The 22,256-nt window shown below is 45.7% G+C and overlaps 1 protein-coding gene across 2 annotated transcripts in view; it reads right to left on the minus strand.

Annotated features, from left to right (window-relative positions):
- The window catches only part of LOC106569810 (CTD small phosphatase-like protein), a 50,617-nt gene that overhangs the window by 9,837 nt on the left and 18,524 nt on the right, over positions 1-22,256 (minus strand). Inside the window, exons 2-5 of one of the 2 annotated variants that reach the window (XM_014141440.2) lie at positions 12,250-12,407; positions 11,619-11,651; positions 6,828-6,929; positions 2,051-2,107 (exon numbers count right to left, since the gene is read on the minus strand). In XM_014141440.2, coding sequence (XP_013996915.1) covers positions 2,051-2,107; positions 6,828-6,929; positions 11,619-11,651; positions 12,250-12,407 — 350 coding nt within the window. The remainder of the gene's footprint in view (positions 1-2,050; positions 2,108-6,827; positions 6,930-11,618; positions 11,652-12,249; positions 12,408-22,256) is intronic. The other variant, XM_014141441.3, reaches the window with a different exon arrangement.

The following is a 22,256-nucleotide window of genomic DNA, read 5'->3' on the forward strand; positions in this document are numbered from 1 at the left end:
TACTGTGGCGTACAGCAGGTCAGCCACCAGGGGGAGACTCGTCGAGGCCTGGTGACAGACGGAGTATACATCACGAGGCGATGGCTCCATCTGTTGGACGTGCCAGGTCTCGACGGGCTCTCTGCCCAGGACTAATTGGGGCTGATTGGGGATTGGTGAGTAATCAAGGGCTGATTGCTCACCAGCTGTACAAGTCCCATAAAGCTGCCAGAAGGGCAGCACACAGAGAGAGACTGGGGGAGGAAAGGACTCCTGTATAGTTGGGGACGGTACCAGAGGTAACAGGAGGGAGTTCAGTTTTTGATCCCCCCCATGGGGGAGACCTTTTCTTTTTGACTATTATTTTAATAAACACCTTTGAAACTGAGCTAATCCTACTCTGTTCGTGTCTGATCTGTGTAAACGTTTTGACCCCAAACCCATAATACATTGACTGTCACATTAAGTGGCTCGGGAGAGCAAGGCATGAAGTGGCACAAACTGCTCTGTGTTCTGCGCCAGCAGAGGGACTGTGCTACTTCTCCCCCCTTGACATCCTAGTCATCCACCTCGCTGGAAACGTCTTGGGATTAAACCGAGGGGACGGCACTGGTGCGGCTGATACACAGATTTAGAGGCGGTCATCCGAATGTTTCCCGGGACGACGGTGGTCCTCTCTTGATATCGCGCTGCGCTGGATGTTCCAGTGAGACCAGAAGATGAAAAAAAAAAAGTGCATAGAGAGGGCCGGGCGCTCCGTCAATCAGCTGGTGTACGCATTTCAGGGAACACAATCCTCCCACCTGGTCATTAAGCAGCGTGTCCCTGGGATGTAGCGTAGGGGGTGGCATGAATCTGACGGATGAGGGCAATGATGTATTCTATCTCCAGTCTCCTCCGTAGTAGCAAGATATGAGCAGTAGTACACACACACACACACACACACACACACACACACACACACACACACACACACACACACACACACACACACACACACACACACACACACACACAGTCCCTGTCCAATGGCACTCAAAGATGCTCTTTTAAGAGCCACCTAATAACTGAAAATAAGCACACTGTGTGGGTGTGTCAGGACTGGGGGGGGGGGACTTTTGTTGCTCATTCACTCACTACTAAGCATTTATTTATATTGCTTGGTAAAACTTATTTTTGTTGTTGTCTAAAACAGTTGATGTGTTGAAAATAGTCACATCGCTAACCAAGTTAGCAAGCATGGCATTTTCTTTTAACTGCACAAAGGTCATGCAGGCAAGCAATGATGTTGGTGTTATTTAACCTGGGTGCAGCTGTACCCCCCTGGCAACTTTTTACTTGGATGGTGGACCTCAGGTTTTCCGGAACGCATTGAAAAGTAACTTGACACAGTCAATGCAAATTTGGAGTATTGTATTTTGTTCCTAATGCTAACGACCCTGTTAAAAATACAGTATGCGGTTCTCGGTAATTGCCGAACAGCTCATGACTAGAGGCGAGGAGCGTGTTGTGTACCTCCAAGCCGATAAAAATTTGCTAATCAACTTTGCACAGACATGATGGTAGGGAGATTTGAATTTAACATTGAGCTTTATCCAATGCCATACTATTACACCTACAACCAGTGTTTTGGGATCATACACCTGAAATCAGTCAGAATTACAACAACTACAATCACTGATCATACACACATTAAGTGAAACAATCAGACAGCTATCCTCTTTCCCAGTAGCAGTAGCTGCCACCCAGTACAAGTAATCATGAATAGGCCAACCAGGATACACACAGCCTATCCTGGATTACTTGAACTGGGTCACAACCTTTCTCCTCCTCCTCCTCCTCCTCCTCTTCCTCCGGAGTTGTTGAGCTCAGAGGAACTGGGAGCAACAGTGGAACATTTGGTCGGGTTTCGAAAGACTTGTGAAAATATTACTTTTTAAAAATGTGGCTTCTATAAAAGTAAAATTTGTCATTTCTGACATCACCGTTGCAGACACTAATGACTCTGGGTGGGCATAATCCAATAACCAGTATTTAAAAGTGAATGAAGACAGAAGTGATCCTACAGTACCTGATGAACAGTGCCATCTATCTCCACTGGGACTATGAAGTCAGCATTGCTAATGGGCTGTAGAGAGAAGAGATAAAACACAACATGTCAGTGTGTCTCAGAAACTGTTCCACAGTGGTGTAATACAACAGTCACACAGCAGAGGGAGAGCTTGCACTGTGCCATAGATTTTAGGCTAGCACACCCATTCAGTCGCCTTCAAGAAAGGAAAACTAATCTTCTCCTGCCCCCTTTAAAGTATTATTCTCCTCCTCCTTCCCTTTTTCCGCCAAAACAAATCTCTCTGTTTCTCTCTGCCTTTCTCTCTAACAAACTATGACAGAGAGAGAGAGAAACTGTACCAAGTAAAAGAGAGGAAGAGAAGAAGAGGGGGATTACGAGAAAGATATTTTGGGTATTGACACCAGAGGCCAAGCAAGGTCACCGTTAGTCAGACTCTCTGAACTACAGTCTATCCCTGCTACTGCTGTTGACTCTCTAACATGGGACAGAACAGTCTCTACTGCTGTTGACTCTCTAACATGGGACAGAACAGTCTCTACTGCTGTTGACTCTCTAACATGGGACAGAACAGTCTCTACTGCTGTTGACTCTCTAACATGGGACAGAACAGTCTCTACTGCTGTTGACTCTCTAACATGGGACAGAACAGTCTCTACTGCTGTTGACTCTCTAACATGGGACAGAACAGTCTCTACTGCTGTTGACTCTCTAACATGGGACAGAACAGTCTCTACTGCTGTTGACTCTCTAACATGGGACAGAACAGTCTCTACTGCTGTTGACTCTCTAACATGGGACAGAACAGTCTCTACTGCTGTTGACTCTCTAACATGGGACAGAACAGTCTCTACTGCTGTTGACTCTCTAACATGGGACAGAACAGTCTCTACTGCTGTTGACTCTCTAACATGGGACAGAACAGTCTCTACTGCTGTTCACTCTCTAACATGGGACAGAACAGTCTCTACTGCAGTTGACTCTCTAACATGGGACAAAACAGTCTCTACTGCTGTTGACTCTCTAACATGGGACAGAACAGTCTCTACTGCTGTTGACTCTCTAACATGGGACAGAACAGTCTCTACTGCTGTTGACTCTCTACCATGGGACAGAACAGTCTCTACTGCTGTTGACTCTCTACCATGGGACAGAACATTCTCTACTGCTGTTGACTCTCTAACATGGGACAGAACAGTCTCTACTGCTGTTGACTCTCTAACATGGGACAGAACAGTCTCTACTGCTGTTGACTCTCTAACATGGGACAGAACAGTCTCTACTGCTGTTGACTCTCTAACATGGGACAGAACAGTCTCTACTGCTGTTGACTCTCTAACATGGGACAGAACAGTCTCTACTGCTGTTGACTCTCTAACATGGGACAGAACAGTCTCTACTGCTGTTGACTCTCTAACATGGGACAGAACAGTCTCTACTGCTGTTGACTCTCTAACATGGGACAGAACAGTCTCTACTGCTGTTGACTCTCTAACATGGGACAGAACAGTCTCTACTGCAGTTGACTCTCTAACATGGGACAAAACAGTCTCTACTGCTGTTGACTCTCTAACATGGGACAGAACAGTCTCTACTGCTGTTGACTCTCTAACATGGGACAGAACAGTCTCTACTGCTGTTGACTCTCTAACATGGGACAGAACAGTCTCTACTGCTGTTGACTCTCTACCATGGGACAGAACATTCTCTACTGCTGTTGACTCTCTAACATGGGACAGAACAGTCTCTACTGCTGTTGACTCTCTAACATGGGACAGAACAGTCTCTACTGCTGTTGACTCTCTAACATGGGACAGAACAGTCTCTACTGCTGTTGACTCTCTAACATGGGACAGAACAGTCTCTACTGCTGTTGACTCTCTAACATGGGACAGAACAGTCTCTACTGCTGTTGACTCTCTAACATGGGACAGAACAGTCTCTACTGCTGTTGACTCTCTAACATGGGACAGAACAGTCTCTACTGCTGTTGACTCTCTAACATGGGACAGAACAGTCTCTACTGCTGTTGACTCTCTAACATGGGACAGAACAGTCTCTACTGCTGTTGACTCTCTAACATGGGACAGAACAGTCTCTACTGCTGTTGACTCTCTAACATGGGACAGAACAGTCTCTACTGCTGTTGACTCTCTAACATGGGACAGAACAGTCTCTACTGCTGTTGACTCTCTAACATGGGACAGAACAGTCTCTACTGCTGTTGACTCTCTAACATGGGACAGAACAGTCTCTACTGCTGTTGACTCTCTAACATGGGACAAAATAGCCTCTACTGTGACCAAAAGCTTGGCAATTAAATTACTTCCATTTGCATAGATCTAAGAGGAGACTTTTGAATCTTCTGATCTACCCGTCAGGTGTGCCGGCAGCTTGCTTTGCACTAACTAGTTAGCTACCTTTAAAAATGACTTTTCTTTCCCAGAACAGGTAAGAAAATGGTGCCACTCTCAGAGTTGGTTATCTATAAACTCAGACTGCTTTACAAAACACACAGTGCTGCTAGATCACAGCAGACACAGCCTGGATCTGTCCTACTGGAAGTTGTTGAGGAGGAACAGAGGTCTGTAAAGGTTTAAGGAAACAGTGACTCGCTCTCTGTTGTTTTATCTGCAGCACAGACTGCTTTCAGTGACGAGAGAAGTGCTTTTTGAAGTCGGTTCAATTCTTAAAAAAAATAAATCACAGTTTTCAATTTCGGTTTCGATTATTTGGGTTGAATGCTGTAACACAGAATAAAACAATTAATAAAAGTCCCATGAGGGTAGTGACTGCCCATTACTGCTTATCACTTTATATATTTCAGTTGTTGTATACATTACATTTGTCTTATTTGATGACTTTATTATTTCATTCCAAGTCATCATCTCATCTCTATAGAGCTGCTGTCTGACAAAGTCACTATTTAGTAGTTGTTCAAAGTAAATAAGGCATACTTTTATGACTGCTGAATACCAACTATCAACCACCTAGATCATACATTTTCAGGTAGAGATACCTGGTGAAGCAACAGCTGCTCTCTATATCACCTCGCGATACGTCGCTAAGCAACAGCTGCTCTCTATATCACCTCACGATACGTCGCTAAGCAACAGCTGCTCTCTATATCACCTCACGATACGTCGCTAAGCAACAGCTGCTCTCTATATCACCTCACGATACGTCGCTAAGCAACAGCTGCTCTCTATATCACCTCGCGATACGTCGCTAAGCAACAGCTGCTCTCTATATCACCTCACGATACGTCGCTAAGCAACAGCTGCTCTCTATATCACCTCACGATACGTCGCTAAGCAACAGCTGCTCTCTATATCACCTCACGATACGTCGCTAAGCAACAGCTGCTCTCTATATCACCTCGCGATACGTCGCTAAGCAACAGCTGCTCTCTATATCACCAGACGATACGTCGCTAAGCAACAGCTGCTCTCTATATCACCTCAAGATCACGACACGTCGCTAAGCAACAGCTGCTCTCTACATCACCTCAAGATCACGATACGTCGCTAAGCAACAGCTGCTCTCTACATCACCTCAAGATCACGATACGTCGCTAAGCAACAGCTGCTCTCTATCACCTCACGATATGTCGCTAAGCAACAGCTGCTCTCTATCACCTCACGATATGTCGCTAAGCAACAGCTGCTCTCTATCACCTCACGATACGTCGCTAAGCAACAGCTGCTCTCTATATCACCTCACGATCGCGCATTCTTCTCTCTTCTGTAGTAGTCGTAAAAGTAACACAGACCGGACAAGTGCGCGCGCAATGGATTATGGTCATTGTAGTTAATTACCACGTTTTATGCGCTAAACTATGTAGAATTTGGCTTGTTGGAAACTACAACTCCCTACTACATCGCACAGTTCAGGTTGTATCTGATCAATCTCTAGAGAAACACTGCAATGCGGGCACTGAGCTCTCAGGAAGAAAAAAACTAACAAAATGGAATTCAAATAACTGAACCGACGTCTGTCAATTAGTTGTTTATTAAAAAGCGAAAAATGAATGGCTCAGAACTAAGTACTTTACAAACACACGGTCTAATGTACGTGTAGCCCTACATGATTACAATGAACAGAATGAGAGCAGTGGATCTAGGGGAACTGAAAGTAAAGAGGAAACTGTTATGCACTACGTAGGTTAAGTCTACACATTATGACAAAGGCAAGATAAGCCTCATTCAACATTCTATTTATTTGTATTTAACCAGGCAAGTCAGTTAAGAATACATTTTTATTTACAATGACTGCCTACACTGGCCAAACCCAGACGACACTGGGGCCAAATTGTGCGCCACCCTATGGGACTCCCAATCACGGCCGGTTGTGATACAGCCTGGAATCAAACCTAGGGTGTCTGTAGTGACGCCTCTAGCACTGAGATGCAGTGCCTTAGACCGCTGCGCCACTCGGGTGCCTATGAAGGCTGATGAGGGGAGAATTAAAGCAGGAATCATTAAAAATGGTGAAACAGCCACCACCCTCTGTTAGCCATATTACAACAAAGTTACTACACTTTTCTAACCCCTTTTCTGCTCGGACATCATGGCCACACAAGAGCACAATATGTAGTGTTAATATTTTTTAAATAAAGTTAGATGCTAAGGCTTTTTACCTTGAATGAGCCGAGTATCGAAATCAACTTTGTCTCAGAGGAAAATTGGTTTTGCAGAAATAATCTAACATAAGACATGAAAACTGTACATTGATAATACCAGCCTACCAGGGCTTAATTTGTATTTATTTGTTTTACCTTGAATGAGCTGTGTACCAATGTCTCATCCAAGTCGATCACTACACACTTCTTCCCATAGTCTGATATGTTCATCTCTGGTAGGAGGAATTTGGCTGGAGGCTGAAGGAGAGAGAGAAGATATTTTATGTTAGAGAGAGAGAGATGGAGGTAGAGAGATGGAGGTAGAGTAGAGAAAGAGAGGAGAGAAAGAGAGAGGAGAGAAAGAGGAGAGAAAGAGAGAGGAGAGAAAGAGGAGAGAAAGAGAGGAGAGAAAGAGAGGGGGAAAGAGGAGGGAAAGAGGAGAGAAAGAGGAGAGAAAGAGGAGGGAAAGAGGAGAAAGTGAGAGAGAGAAGAGAAAGAGAGAGGTGAGAAAGAGGTGAGAAAGAGAGATGAGAGAATGAGAGAGGAGAGAAAGAGGAGAGAGGGAGAGAAAAGAGTGCATAATCAACACATTGAGATATCATTAGTTAAATGTGTGAGGCAGGGTGGATTAGCAGCCCAGTGTTAATAGTGAGTCTGGTGTTTCCCATGAAGAAAGATTAAGGGAGAGAAACATGAACACTAGCTAACACTGTGCTGGAACGGTCTGCTGGTTCTCTCTTCTGAACAGATCGGGTCTACATCAGACAGAACCAACAGACACTCCGAAGGACTGAAGCTACCCATCCCTGTCCGGCATCATCTCAGAACAGGAATCCCATCATCTCTGTCCTTCCCTCTCAACACTAACCCAGTGTAATATATAGTGTGTTTAATCCATCCAGATTTCTGTCTAATCTGAAGAGATTAAAGTTAACATCTTTCACACATTCTGACAGACAGTAACAGGTCATGTTGCGGTCAACCAGTACAGACCGAGCCTGCGTTCCATTTCTCTCTTTTTTTTGGTTATTGTTTCACATTCCAGATACAGTGCACTACTTTTAACCAGGGTTAAAAGTGGGCTCTTGTCAAAAGCTGTATACTTTATAGAGAATAGGGTGCCATTTGGGACACAACCAGACAGGACTATTTTCCAGGAAATCACCATCTGTCCTTCTCAGGAACACAGACTATATTAACACCAGATCAATGTCACTAACTGCAACATTTTCTACATGGACCTGAAGTGCTATGGAAAATGGATGCCCTCCATGACGGTGCTAGTGAAAGACGGACATGCAGCAGATCTAACCTACTCCATTAAAAAAGGGTAGACTCAGCAATAGGAGACGATAATACACACAGTGACTACGGCAACTAGTACCCTCTGTTCCCTGACTCGAGGCCAATGCGGAGTCTATGTTTAATGGGCTTAGGCCTTGGGTGTCATGGTCCAGACACAGACTGTGGTAGGTGATCTAGCCAGTGTTTATCTTACTGGCTAGATAACGAGCTCTTCTCTAATACCCTCATTAGCTAAATGGGATCAATCACATCCTACTTTCCATGAGAGCAGAATCTATGAATGTATCCCGAATAGCACCCTATTCCCTATGTAGTGCATAGGGCTCTAATCAAAAGTAGTGCACTATGTAGGGAATAGGGTGCCGTTTGAGATGTAGCCGTAGACTACAAGAACCAATGGAATTGAAGCTCTCACAGAGTAAATGTAAGACAATAAGGGAAAAGTATTATTATAATTTTTTTACATAGTGCATTGCTTGTGCACTATGAGTGGCGCAGCAGTCTAAGGCACTGCATCTCAGTGCTAGAGGTGTCACTACACATCCTGGTTCGATCCCGGGCTGTATCACAACCGGCCGTGACCAGGAGTCCCATAGGGCGACGCACAATTGCCCCAGCGTCGTCCGGGTTAGGGGAGGGTTTGGCCCAGCGTCGTCCGGGTTAGGGGAGGGTTTGGCCCAGCGTCGTCCGGGTTAGGGGAGGGTTTGGCCCAGCGTCGTCCGGGTTAGGGGAGGGTTTGGTCGGGGTAGGCCGTCATTGTAAAATAACAATTTGTTCTTAACTGACTTGCCTAGTTAAATAAAGTTTCAATATACACTGCTCAAAAAAATAAATGGAACACTTAAACAACACAACGTAACTCCAAGTCAATCACACTTCTGTGAAATCAAACTGTCCACTTAGGAAGCAACACTGATTGACAATACATTTCACATGCTGTTGTGCAAATGGAATAGAAAACAGGTGGAAATTATAGGCAATTAGCAAGACACCCCCAATAAAGGAGTGGTTCTGCAGGTGGTGACCACAGACCACTTCTCAGTTCCTATGCTTCCTGGCTGATGTTTTGGTCACTTTTGAATGCTGGCGGTGCTTTCACTCTAGTGGTAGCATGAGACGGAGTCTACAACCCACACAAGTGGCTCAGGTAGTGCAGCTCATCCAGGATGGCACATCAATGCGAGCTGTGGCAAGAAGGTTTGCTGTGTCTGTCAGCGTAGTGTCCAGAGCATGGAGGCGCTACCAGGAGACAGGCCAGTACATCAGGAGACGTGGAGGAGGCCGTAGGAGGGCAACAACCCAGCAGCAGGACCACTACCTCCGCCTTTGTGCAAGGAGGAGCAGGAGGAGCCCTGCCAGAGCCCTGCAAAATGACCACCAGCAGGCCACAAATGTGCATGCGTCTGCTCAAACAGTCAGAAACAGACTCCATGAGGGTGGTATGAGGGCCCGACGTCCACAGGTGGGGGTTGTGCTTACAGCCCAATACCGTGCAGGACGTTTGGCATTTAGCAGAGAACACCAAGATTGGCAAATTCGCCACTGGCGCCCTGTCCTCTTCACAGATTAAAGCAGGTTCACACTGAGCACATGTGACAGACGTGACAACAACATCCTCCGGCATGACCGGTTTGGTGGTGGGTCAGTCATGGTGTGGGGTGGCATTTCTTTGGGAGGCCGCACAGCCCTCCATGTGCTCGCCAGAGGTAGCCTGACTGCCATTAGGTACCGAGATGAGATCCTCAGACCCCTTGTGAGACCATATGCTGGTGCGGTTGGCCCTGGGTTCCTCCTAATGCAAAACAATGCTAGACCTCATGTGGCTGGAGTGTGTCAGCAGTTCCTGAAAGAGGAAGGCATTGATGCTATGGATTGGCCCGCCCGTTCCCCAGACCTGAATCCAATTGAGCACATCTGGGACATCATGTCTCGCTCCATCCACCAACACCACGTTGCACCACAGACTGTCCAGGAGTTGGCGGATGCTTTAGTCCAGGTCTGGGAGGAGATCCCTCAGGAGACCATCCGCCACCTCATCAGGAGCATGCCCAGGCGTTGTAGGGAGGTCATACAGGCACGTGGAGGCCACACACACTACTGAGCCTCATTTTGACTTGTTTTAAGGACATTACATCAAAGTTGGATCAGCCTGTAGTGTGGTTTTCCACTTTAATTTTGAGTGTGACTCCAAATCCAGACCTCCATGGGTTGATAAATTGGATTTCCATTGATTATTTTTGTGTGATTTTGTTGTCAGCACATTCAACTATGTAAAGAAAAAAGTATTTTATAAGATTATTTCATTCATTCAGATCTAGGATGTGTTATTTTTAGTGTTCCCTTTATTCTTTTGAGCAGTCTATAAAATGTATTAAGTGCAAAATGTAGCATAAACCTCATTGTAATCAGACAGAATGATTTAATGACAATTTTCTTCAGCAATGTGCCTTACAGCGAGGCAAACATGTCGCCCCTACAGCTACATTTACTGTTCCTTGTCAAAACTTATGCAAGAGGCCATAGTGGCTTCTTCTAGTAAGGCGGTCTGGCTGCCAGTTGACTTTCTACATAATTGATGGGCAGGCTGTCTAGGAGGTTCAGTTAGTTTGGTTACCTAGAGAGCGTCTCATTCTGGTCCCAACAGATTATTACGTTGTCTGTCGTTGAACCAAATGAAGACACAATTCGTTAAAGCAATTAAAGTGAAGTAGTAGAAACAACACGCCTCTAACTGGGTTTAGAAGCAATCCAGGAAGATAGATCACACTAGATTGGTCAGGCTGGCAGTTAGTGTTAGGACGTTTTTTCAAATGCAACCAAACCACTTGTATCATTCATGCAGGAGATGCAATAAGCTTGAACACGGTTTGATTGCTTACGAACACCTACAAATTAAACCCACCACCATGATAAATTCAGATAAGAGGACTTCAGCTCCCCCAACAAAAATCTAATTGCGATTTGTGTACCAAAATATTGCAATTTGAGATCAAAACACTTAGAATAGAAATAGAATGATGGTTCTAATGTTACGGTTGGAATACAATGGGCATTTGGAATGCAGTTTTGTTGGCATGACAACAGAAGGGAGGAGAATGGTTGTGACAGAGTAGGAACCAAAGTGTTGGTCAGTGTTTCACCATGGGACCCTAATTAGATAGGTACATTCAGACAACGATTTTTTTTGAATATTTGCCTTTTCCTCTCAGATTAAGAACAAGCTGTTGCACAAACAATGCCGATATTCCACACCACTGGTACTGGCCTGTAGCAGAGCAAAAGTTTACTAGCAAGATTTGTCCCATCTCAGTGGATTTAGCTAGCGATTAGCATTAGGGGCTAACCCACATTTTTTTTGGCACATTTGCAGCTTAATATCGCAATTTTGATAAAAATGTGATTAATCGTGCAGCCCTACCTAGAGTCAAGACATTCAGAGCAGATACAGAGCCAAATCTTACCCTTGAGATCCATGCCTATAAGTCACATTTTCACTTTTATCTCAATGGACAGCAATGAGTGACTTAATGATTTACATGGTAGTCATTAGTCAGTGTTAGGATCACGGATCTTAAGTTAGGATTCAGCCACTTAAGGACTGAGCGGCCACATGCAGAAGGAAAGATAAATAGTGATACATACACTAGGGATAGGAATAACCTCGACCTGGTCAAACTAGACACAGAGAGAGAGACAGTGAGAGACAGTGAGAGAGAGAGAGACAGTGAGAGAGAGAGACAGTGAGAGACAGTGAGAGAGAGACAGACAGACAGACACAGTGAGACAGACAGACAGACACAGTGAGACAGACAGACAGACACAGTGAGACAGACAGACAGACACAGTGACAGACAGACAGACACAGTGACAGACAGACAGACACAGTGACAGACAGACAGACAGACAGACAGACAGACAGACAGACAGAGTGACAGACAGACAGACAGAGTGACAGACAGACAGACAGAGTGACAGACTGACAGAGTGCGCGACAGACAGACAGACAGACAGACAGACAGACAGACAGACAGACAGACAGACAGACAGACAGACAGACAGACAGACAGACAGACAGACAGACAGACAGACAGACAGACAGACAGAGCGAGAGAGCGAGAGAGCGTCACAAACATGGAAACAACAGTCAATGTTGAAACAGATTTTCTGGAGTTCTTTAAAGACACTTCTCTTTTTCATTGTTTATCTGCAATATTGTGTGTGTGTGTGTGTGTGTGTGTGTGTGAGTGAGTGAGACTTGTCCTAGTGTGTGTACCTTTGGTTGTGTCCCGTTCTCCTCTGGGGCTGGAGGCAGGGAGGTGGTTGTGTTGTTGGAGGCAGGAGGCTCCACATTGTAGTTCCTAAAGCAACAGAAGAACGTACTGAAGATGCCTGGACTCCTCTGCTTCTTTACACTGCTGTTGGACTGGGAGACTGGAGGGGGAAACAGAGGAGAGACGTTAAAACATTAAGAGTAAAGAAACAGCTACTGAAAACGCCTGGACTCCTCTGCTTCTTCACACTGCTGTTGGACTGGGAGACTGGAGGGGGAACCTAGAGGAGTGTAAACACTGAGGTAGATTATAGCCTAGCCTATACAGCCGTCGCGGTAAAGCACAATTCTCCGTTTTTTTCCACGCAGAACATTTTTTATTAAAAAACACAGAAGAAATATCTTGCTGTGTTTTTGTAAACGCAGATCTAAAATACATCTTACTGTAATTTCTGCAAAGAATCAGACTAATTTTGTACTTCAGTTACACTTCTCCACTCAGATGAGAAATCTTTGCTGTGGTTTTCAGACCAATCAAAAGTCCCACATTCATGAACAGGCATTCGATCAGCAGACAGCGCTCTGACTGATGGCAGCGGGAAAATGGCGATGGTTACTTTTCTCTAGCAGTTTTAGCAAGTTCAAAATCCACCAGTAACTTCAGCAAAACATTAGCAAATGTAGCTGGCTACATTTGTCTGTGGTAAACATAAGAAATCTGATGGCCGTGCATCATCTTTGTAAAAAAATACCTTGCTCTTTCATTGTATGCTAATTTACCTATGTGTGGCTGCTAGCCAAATAGCGTTGCACTTCTGTTGTCATCTGATGAAAACTACGCTAATTTCGGTATAATTTTTAGCATTTATTTATTTCGTTGCCCGCCCCATATCGCTCTATAGAAAGCAAAAAAAACAAACACTTGCCTTTCAATATAAAACGTAGGTGAAATGGTTAAAATCAATGAATAACTCAACCTCATTATAGAGCAGAAGTATAGCACTCTGGGAAAAACAGAGCAGAGAGAAATACTAATGAATGATGATATATGAACGCACATAGCTGCTTTCCTGCAACCGAAAAACAACCCATGTTATGAAGGTAGCACACAACCCATGTTATGAAGGTAGCACACAACCCATGTCATGAAGGTAGCACACAACCCATGTCATGAAGGTAGCACACAACCCATGTCATGAAGGTAGCACACAACCCATGTCATGAAGGTAGCACACAACCCATGTCATGAAGGTAGCACACAACCCATGTTATGAAGTTAGCAGAGTAGTGGAGTAGCTGTTGTTGACCCTGGTCTGACAGACTGAACCACTGATCAGAAAATAACCAGTGACATTAGTCACACATAGCCGAGCTGTAGACGCTCTACCGAGCACGCTCTCTCCCACTTGTTCGGTCTTCCCCCCCCCCCATATCTCTCTCTCTCTCTCTCTCTCTCTCTCTCTCTCTCTCTCTCTCTCTCTCTCTCTCTCTCTCTCTCTCTCTCTCTCCTCTCTCTCTCTCTCTCTCTCTCTCTCTCTCTCTCTCTCTCTCTCTCTCTCTCTGTAAGTCAGTCAGTCTGACCCGGTAGAACCAGCCTATACAAGGCAGCATTCCTCTCCCTCCTTTCCTCCCCTCCTCCCCCTGGAGCAAGAGCTGCGGTCAGTCCACCCACACTCACACACCCAGTCAACCGCCCCTCAACACTTCCAGTCAAACTCCCCTCCTACGCCCCTCAACCCCTCCCCCCTACGCCCCCTCACCTCTCCGAGGGCCAAGCTGCAACACCAGGGCCAGTTCAGGAGGGTGCAACGTTAGTTACATAATGTTCAGAGGATAGAAATGTATTGTGTCACTCACAGTTAGGTCTTGGTAACGTCTCAAACCGCACACTATTCCCTATATAGTGCCCTACTTTTGATCAGAGCCCTATAGGTGTGTGAGTCCTGGTCAAAAGTAGGGCACTATGTAGGGAATAGGGTACCATTTGCGTACAAAGCCATCCCCCCCACCGCCACTTAAGCCAATCAGATCACGTCTCCCTGTTCCTACTCCCCTCCTACAAGCAGCAACTCAATAAGGAGCCACTAACACAGTGAACAGTGAGGCGCTGGACAGAGACAGACAGACTCACTGCTGCAGGACTGTTCTGAGAATAATGATAGGAATATGCTGGATGAGTCTTCCACCCAGGACTCACCGGTCAATACTGAGGAATATATATCGTCAGTCACAGGCTTCATTAGGAAATGTGTTGATGTTGTACCCACAACAACAATGCGGTCATATTCCAACCAAAAACCCTGGACGAACGGAGATATCCGTACAATGCTGAGAGCCCATACTGCAGCATTCAACATCATCGGAAAGAACCCCGATGACTCTGTGTCGTGCACAAGGCAAGCAGGTACGAGCTCTGCAAATCCATTAGGGACGCAGAAAGACAATTCACAAGACTCAAACTTTAATTGATGTTTGACAACTCAAAACACGCATTGCATGTGGCAAGGGCTACAGACAAAAAAAGGTAAAACCAGCTACGTGGTGGCCGCCGAAGCCTCCCTCCCAGACGAGCATTTCGAGGCAGACAATCCCGAGTCATACAGGCAGAGACTCTCGTTGCTCCGGATGACCAAACATTCTCCGAGGCTGACGGGAAGAAACAAAAAAAAAAACTCAAGAGTGAATACTCACAAAGCTGCCGGCCCAGATGGCATACCAGGCCACATCCTCAGAGTGTGTACTGACCAGCCAGCCCAGATGGCATACCAGGCCACGTCCTCAGAGTGTGTGCTGACCAGCCAGCCCAGATGGCATACCAGGCCACGTCCTCAGAGTGTGTGCTGACCAGCCAGCCCAGATGGCATACCAGGCCACATCCTCAGAGTGTGTGCTGACCAGCTGGCGGACGTCTTCTCAGACACCTTCAACCTGACTCTGTCCCAGGCTGTAGTCCCCACCTACTTTAAAAAGGAGACCACCAGTCCCCAAGAAAAAAAAACAAGGTGACATACCCAACTAACTATTGCTGCGTCGCGCTCACCTCGGTCATCATGAAGTGCCTTAGAGAGGCTGGTTATGGACCACATCAAGGCCAGCATGCCAGGCACGCTATACCCACTCCAATTTGCCAGCGCTCTAATAGATCCATGGAAGATGCCATTTTCCATCGCTATTCACATGGATGAAACATCTGGACAAGAGGAACACCTATGTTGAGAAAGCTGTTCATTAACTTTTAGTTCAGCATTCAACACTATTGTTCCCTCCAAGCTTGACACCAAACTCAGATCCGTGGGTTTGGACACCAACCTCCGCAACTGGATCCTGGACTTCCTGACAGCCAGACCACAGGCTGACTTAACAACAGGGGCCCTGTCTTACAACACCACCACTGTCTACTTGCTAAGGCGGCTGAATAAATTTGTCATGACGACCCGGGTCCTCTCCAAATACTACCGCTGCACCATCGAGAGCGTCCTGACCGGTTGCATCACAGTCTGGTACGGGAATTTCTCTGTCCATGACCTCAAGGCCCTCCAGCGGGTGGTGAAGATGGCACAGTACATCACTGGGACCATGCTCCCACCCATCCAGGACATTTACTTGAAACGGTGCCTAGGGAAGGCCCACAGCATCATCAAGGACCCCACACAGCCCAGCCACAAGCTGTTCTCTCCCTTAACGTCGAGCAGACGGTATCGGAGCATAAGGTATGATAGAAATGGTCTCTGAGCCTGTTGGTATCTACAAGCCATCAGACTGCTGAACACTTGAACTGGACTGACCACCTGCTCTGATTCTCCACAACTTAGCACACACCCACACACTACTACCAGACTTATTATACTGCTCAGTTTATTCACTGCCCCCATCCCCCCCTTCACCAAAACACATGGAAATATTGAGACTGGAAATTGTGTCTTCCTGTATTATATTGAAATGTTTATTGTATTCTACAGAGCTATTTACTTTATCTTGTATTATTTCTTATTGTTGTTGCATTGTTGAGAAGGAACCTGGAAGTAAACATTTCATTGGATGATGTATACCATGTGTATCCCGTACACGCGACTAATAAAAACGTGATTTGGGACGCAGACAGGATGTCAAATCACCATCACTTCACCTCTAAAAGGATTGGTGTAATCTTCTGAGAGGAAAAAAATGCATTATTCGAATGGAGTCACATTATTTGGGCAGAGAGCAATCAGATACCATGATGACATTCAAGTTGCAGGAGTCTCTCGCTCTCTTTGTATATCTCTCTGTATGTCTCTCGCTCTCTCTGTGTATGTCTCTCGCTCTCTTTGTATGTCTCTCGCTCTCTTTGTATGTCTCTGTATGTCTCTCGCTCTCTTTGTATGTCTCTGTATGTCTCTCGCTCTCTTTGTATGTCTCTGTATGTCTCTCGCTCTCTTTGTATGTCTCTGTATGTCTCTCGCTCTCTTTGTATGTCTCTGTATGTCTCTCGCTCTCTTTGTATGTCTCTCGCTCTCTTTGTATGTCTCTCTGTATGTCTCTCGCTCTCTCTGTATGTCTCTCGCTCTCTCTGTATGTCTCTCGCTCTCTCTGTATGTCTCTCCCGGTCTGTATGTCTCTCCCGGTCTGTATGTCTCTCTCTCTCTCGGTCTGTATGTCTCTCTCTCTCTCTCGGTCTGTATGTCTCCCCTGGTCTGTCTGACACTACCTGATTGTCTCAAATTCCCTGACTGTCTGTCTCTCTCACACTGTCTCACTCTTCTCTCCCATCTCTAGCTCTCCCTCCCTCTCATTTCATCATCCTCTCTCCCTCTCCCACGCTCTCCCTCTGGCTTCCAGTCAAATTAATGACTGTTTCTCACACTTCAGTATGCTGGGTATTAAAATCTCTTTCAATCTAAGACCGACAAAGAGAGAGAATTAACTAGCCTAGGCATCCATCGATGACAGAGCTGGGCTATAGAGCATCAAGATTAGTGCCTGACAGATATGGGATTTTTGTATCCGATACCGATTTTAGAGTGGAATATTCACAGATAAGCAATATTTTTTATCATTATAGAAAACTAAAAGTTTTTTGTATTGACTGTGCTTAAAACCAGCCAGGTCACCCATGATACAAGTCAGTGTTCGATGTCCATCCATGTTCTGAGGACGTTGAGAGATGTGGAAACCTGCTACTAGGGGGCAACAGTGAGCGCTGTTACCTTCTAAGTAGGTTTTGATTTACTAGGGCGTTGTGGACTGGGATCGCGGATGGGCGTTGTGGACAGGGATCGCGGATGGGCGTTGCTAGGGCGTTGTGGACGGGCGTTGCTAGGGCATTGTGGATGGGGATGGGCGTTGCTAGGGCGTTGTGGACGGGCGTTGCTTGGGCGTTGTGGATGGGGATGGGCGTTGCTAGGGCGTTGTGGACGGGCGTTGCTAGGGCGTTGTGGATGGGGATAGGCGTTGCTAGGGCGTTGTGGACGGGCGTTGCTAGGGCGTTGTGGATGGGGATGGGCGTTGCTAGGGCGTTGTGGACGGGCGTTGCTAGGGCGTTGTGGATGGGGATGGGCGTTGCTAGGGCGTTGTGGACGGGCGTTGCTAGGGCGTTGTGGATGGGGATGGGCGTTGCAAGGGCGTTGTGGACGGGCGTTGCTAGGGCGTTGTGGATGGGGATGGGCGTTGCTAGGGCGTTGTGGACGGGCGTTGCTAGGGCGTTGTGGATGGGGATGGGCGTTGCTAGGGCGTTGTGGACGGGGATGGGCGTTGCTAGGGCGTTGTGGACGGGGATGGCGGACGGGCGTAAGCATCCACTTTCCGATTCCAAAGGTTGTTTAAGATTTTTGTTTTAAGCCGACCCCAAACCTTAGTTAATGCCTGAACTTTACTTTTGCAAATTTGACGTTTGAGAAACATGGATGACATTTTAAATTTTTGTCATTTAGCAGATACTCTTATCCAGAGCGACTTACAGTAGTGAATGCATACATTTCATTTCAAGCGTTTTACTTTTTTTTAAACGTCTAATAGTGACGTGAGACTGAGACCTAGTTGCTTTAAAATAGCCCTATAAAACGATCCTCAGCTGATTTCTCAAATTTGAGGAAAGAACGTTAATGTAAGCAACACATAACATTTAAGAGCCCCACAAACACTATATGTTTCAACGGACAAACAGTTACTCTAGTGAAAGGAGGATAAACTGAAACTGATTCCAGCCCCAAAAAATTGCCTAGGATCTGAAGACAGCTGCCTAATGCTAGCCAGCGGGAAAACAACGACATAGCTAAATACCAATAAACTGAAAATGTGTCCTGTGTTTTCATCGACTGTAGGGCTTTAGCCACTCAATTCTGCTAGTTGTCATTTAAAAGGAAAAACATCTAAATCACAAAATTTGCAGCTGGCACGGCGCTGCCGCTTGCGAAGTGTTGCCTTAGTAAATATTCTTTGCTATCTGGGATCCTTTAGCTTTTCGCTAGCTAGCTGGGCTGTTTTATAAAAAAAAAATAATAATCTGATATGAATCAGACACTGTAGCTAGCTAGCAAGCACTCCTCAGGGACAATGTTATTGGGGTGCGGGAATGTCAGATTCGTATTTAAAATGTTATGTTGACTGTCATTGAAGTTGGTGGCTACTACTGGTATCTGATCTGACGTGACAAGAAATTGTCCGCCACGTTTTGTGTTTCGGTAAGGGCTCAGATTGACGTCACTCACTCAAGAAGGCTCAACCAAATCACCCGGCCCACCGCCTTCCTACGGAAGGAAACTTCACGTCCCTGACAAGGTGACAACCCAAACATCAAAACGGAACTATCAAGTGCTACTTTATGACCTGCTATGTTTAAAAATCTCTCTATATATATATAATTGTCTCTGAAAACATTTGAATGGCAGAGCTTGAGGAACACCCGTCGCAAAAAAAGCAAATATTACACACCAGATTTCCCCCCTGTTTCACTTACGGGCTGTAAAGTTACCACAGAGTTGCATGTTCTTAGCACAGCACTTGCTTGACCTTTGGGCATAGAATTCATTGTTTGTCATGACAACCAAAACCCTACCATGACACTTCACGTAATAGTATATGATCAGTGTGCATTTTGCACTCAGTACTCACCATAGAAGCAGTAACAGTTAGTTCACTCTCCTCTCCGACATGTGTTGGTGTGTAGGGTTATACAATGTACAGTCTTGCTGTAGCCTTATAGCCTAAACAAAAGGTTAAGTTACAACAACAACAAAAAGACACGTAAAGAGTGCCCTCTTCAGGACAAACAATGAAATACAAACATGAAGCCAAAATTTGATGAAGAACAGTTTGAGGTTCTCTCAACATTTTAAAGTGGTCCTTTTCGGTGGATTAAAACACCATACATTGGTAAAAAGCTTAATAATCGGCCGATAATACTGGTCGGGCTCTAATAAAGATGTGCTGTTTTTTGTTTTTGTTGGTACATTCTACAAAGGGCTTAGGCCTCAGTATTAGGCTACATGCTATAGAGCACACTGTCAAAGGGAAGGTTTGTGATTATTCTAGGCCTAGGCTTTGAGTGCAATTTTGCTGTAATAGTGCCAGGAATAAGAACAGTGATTGCCTGTTATACGCTTGCTGCGTTGAAGTCGCCAAAAGTATTAGGCTAAGTGGAGTGTACAAAAGTAGAGGATGACCGCAGACAAAAACCTTTTGGCGAACAAGACAGTAAACAGAAAAGACAGACAATTATCTGACCAATCTGTTAGAAAAAGTACCAATTTCACAGGGTTTTCCATTTTTCAAGCAATATGAAGCCTACTAGGGCGAGAGATACAGTTAGCCTTCGTCAATGAGTCATCAGTGAGAAGCTGGAACACCACTAGTGAAGGAGCCATTTCTGCGCTCCATAGGATGCAATCACAACAGCCACCGCGCTTCAAACAACAGCCACCGCACTTCACACAACACCCACCGTGCTTCACACAACACCCACCGCGCTTCACACAACACCCACCGCGCTTCATATAACATCCACCGCGCTTCATATAACATCCACCGCGCTTCATGGCTTGCTGAAATGACATGGAACGACCCACATACTAAAATTAGGCAGTTCTGTGCTTCCTATGTATGAATCATTGCAATCACATCACACAAAAACTAACATCAACCAGGACTTCCGGCTCTGCTCAGTCCACTGCATGGCTCCAAATATAGCCCACAGCTGGGGGAGGATGCAGTGCACACAGACAGACAGAGAGGAAAGGGACTGTCCATTACTGTTGCCTACCTATACAAACTGAGTTGGTTTATGCTGCTGGATGCATACAGACCAGGGTTTCCATTAGTACTTGACTGGCCTGGACAGAGCCATGACCTCAACCCCATCGAACACCTTTGGGATGAATTGGAATACAGACTGCAAGCCAGGACTAATCGCCCAACATCAGTGCCTGACTTCACTAATGCTCGTGGCTGAATGGAAGCAAGTCCCCGCAGCAATGTTCCAACAAGTTCTTCCACACTGATCTCGACAAACCATTTCTGTACGGAACTCGCTTTGTGCACAGGTGCATTGTCATACTGAAACAGGAAAGGGCCTTCCCCAAACTGTTGCCACAAAGTTAGAAGCACAGAATCGTCTGGAACGTCATTGTATGCTGTAGCGTTAAGATTTCCCTTCACTGGAACTAAGGGGCCTAGCCCGAACTATGAAAAACTGCCCCAGACCATTATTCCTCCTCCACCAAACTTTACAGTTGGCACTATGGATTGGGGCAGGTAGCGTTCTCCTGGCATCCGCCAAACCCAGATTCATCCGCCGGACTTCCAGATGGTGAAGTGTGATTCGTCACTCCAGAGAACACGTGTCCACTGCTCCAGAGTCCAAAGGTGGCTAGCTTGACACCACTCCAGCCGAAGCTTGGCATTGCTCATGGTGATCTTTGGCTTGTGTCCGGCTGCTCGGCCATGAAAACCCATTTCATGAAGCTCCAGACGAACAGTTCTTGTGCTAACGTTGCTTCCAGAGGCAGTTGGAACTGGGTAGTAAGTGTTGCAACTGAGGACAGACGATTTTTACAAGCTACGAGCTTCAGCGGTCCCATTCTGTGAGCTTGTGTGGCCTACCACTTCGCAGCTAAGCCGTTGTTGTTCCCAGACATTTCCACTTCACAATAACAGCACTTAAAGTTGACCAGGGCAGCTCTAGCAGGGCAGACATTTGACAAACTGACTTGTTGGAAAGGTGGCGTCCTATGACAGTGCCACGTTGAAAGTCACTGGGCTCTAAAGTAAGGCCCTGCTACTGCCTAGGTTTGTCTATGGAGATTGCATGGCTGTGTGCTCGATTTTATACACTGGTCAGCAACGGGCATGGCTGAAATAGCCAAATCCACTAACTTGAAGGGGTGTCCACATACTTATGTATATATAGTGTACATGACTAACGAAATTACACACAATTGAATTCCAATAAATTATGCAAATTAACCTATTGACCGATAAGCATGATGGTCAAATGTATTTCCATCAACTAATATTTTGTAATTGGATTTTTTTTTTCTTCTCACGATCGATTTGGCCAGCGTCAATTTTATCTATCGACTTGTCATTGTAATTTTTGGGGCCAAAAGCTGTCAATTACCCTGACAGACTAAAGTATGACAGTGTGAGGAAAATCCAATGTGCAGGAATTAATTCAACCACTAAATATAGATTTCAAACAGCATAGACTGTTTCAGTCTCTCACTAAAGACTTCATATAAACAACATAACCACATATCTTGGAAGAAGACCTTGACAGTGAAATAATTAGTCAATCTGCACCTGGAGAGCACAAATAAACAATCACTTGTGGGTCCAGTTGTTCTGGAAAGCAGGCAGCAGCTCGTTCCATTCAACACCAGACTGTTCACACACACTCTAAAATAAGGCATTAGGGAGTGGGTGCAACAACAGCGTCGCATGGTCTAAACATTTCAGGAGAATGTGTTATTCCAACTCCGAAGCAGCTTGCCAACCAGCCCGCCTCTCTGTCAGAAGACCTGTGTGTGTGTGTGTGT

This window comes from Salmo salar, chromosome 14, assembly GCF_965601325.2.
Source record: "Salmo salar chromosome 14, fSalSal1, whole genome shotgun sequence".
Classification (NCBI taxonomy): domain Eukaryota; kingdom Metazoa; phylum Chordata; class Actinopteri; order Salmoniformes; family Salmonidae; genus Salmo; species Salmo salar.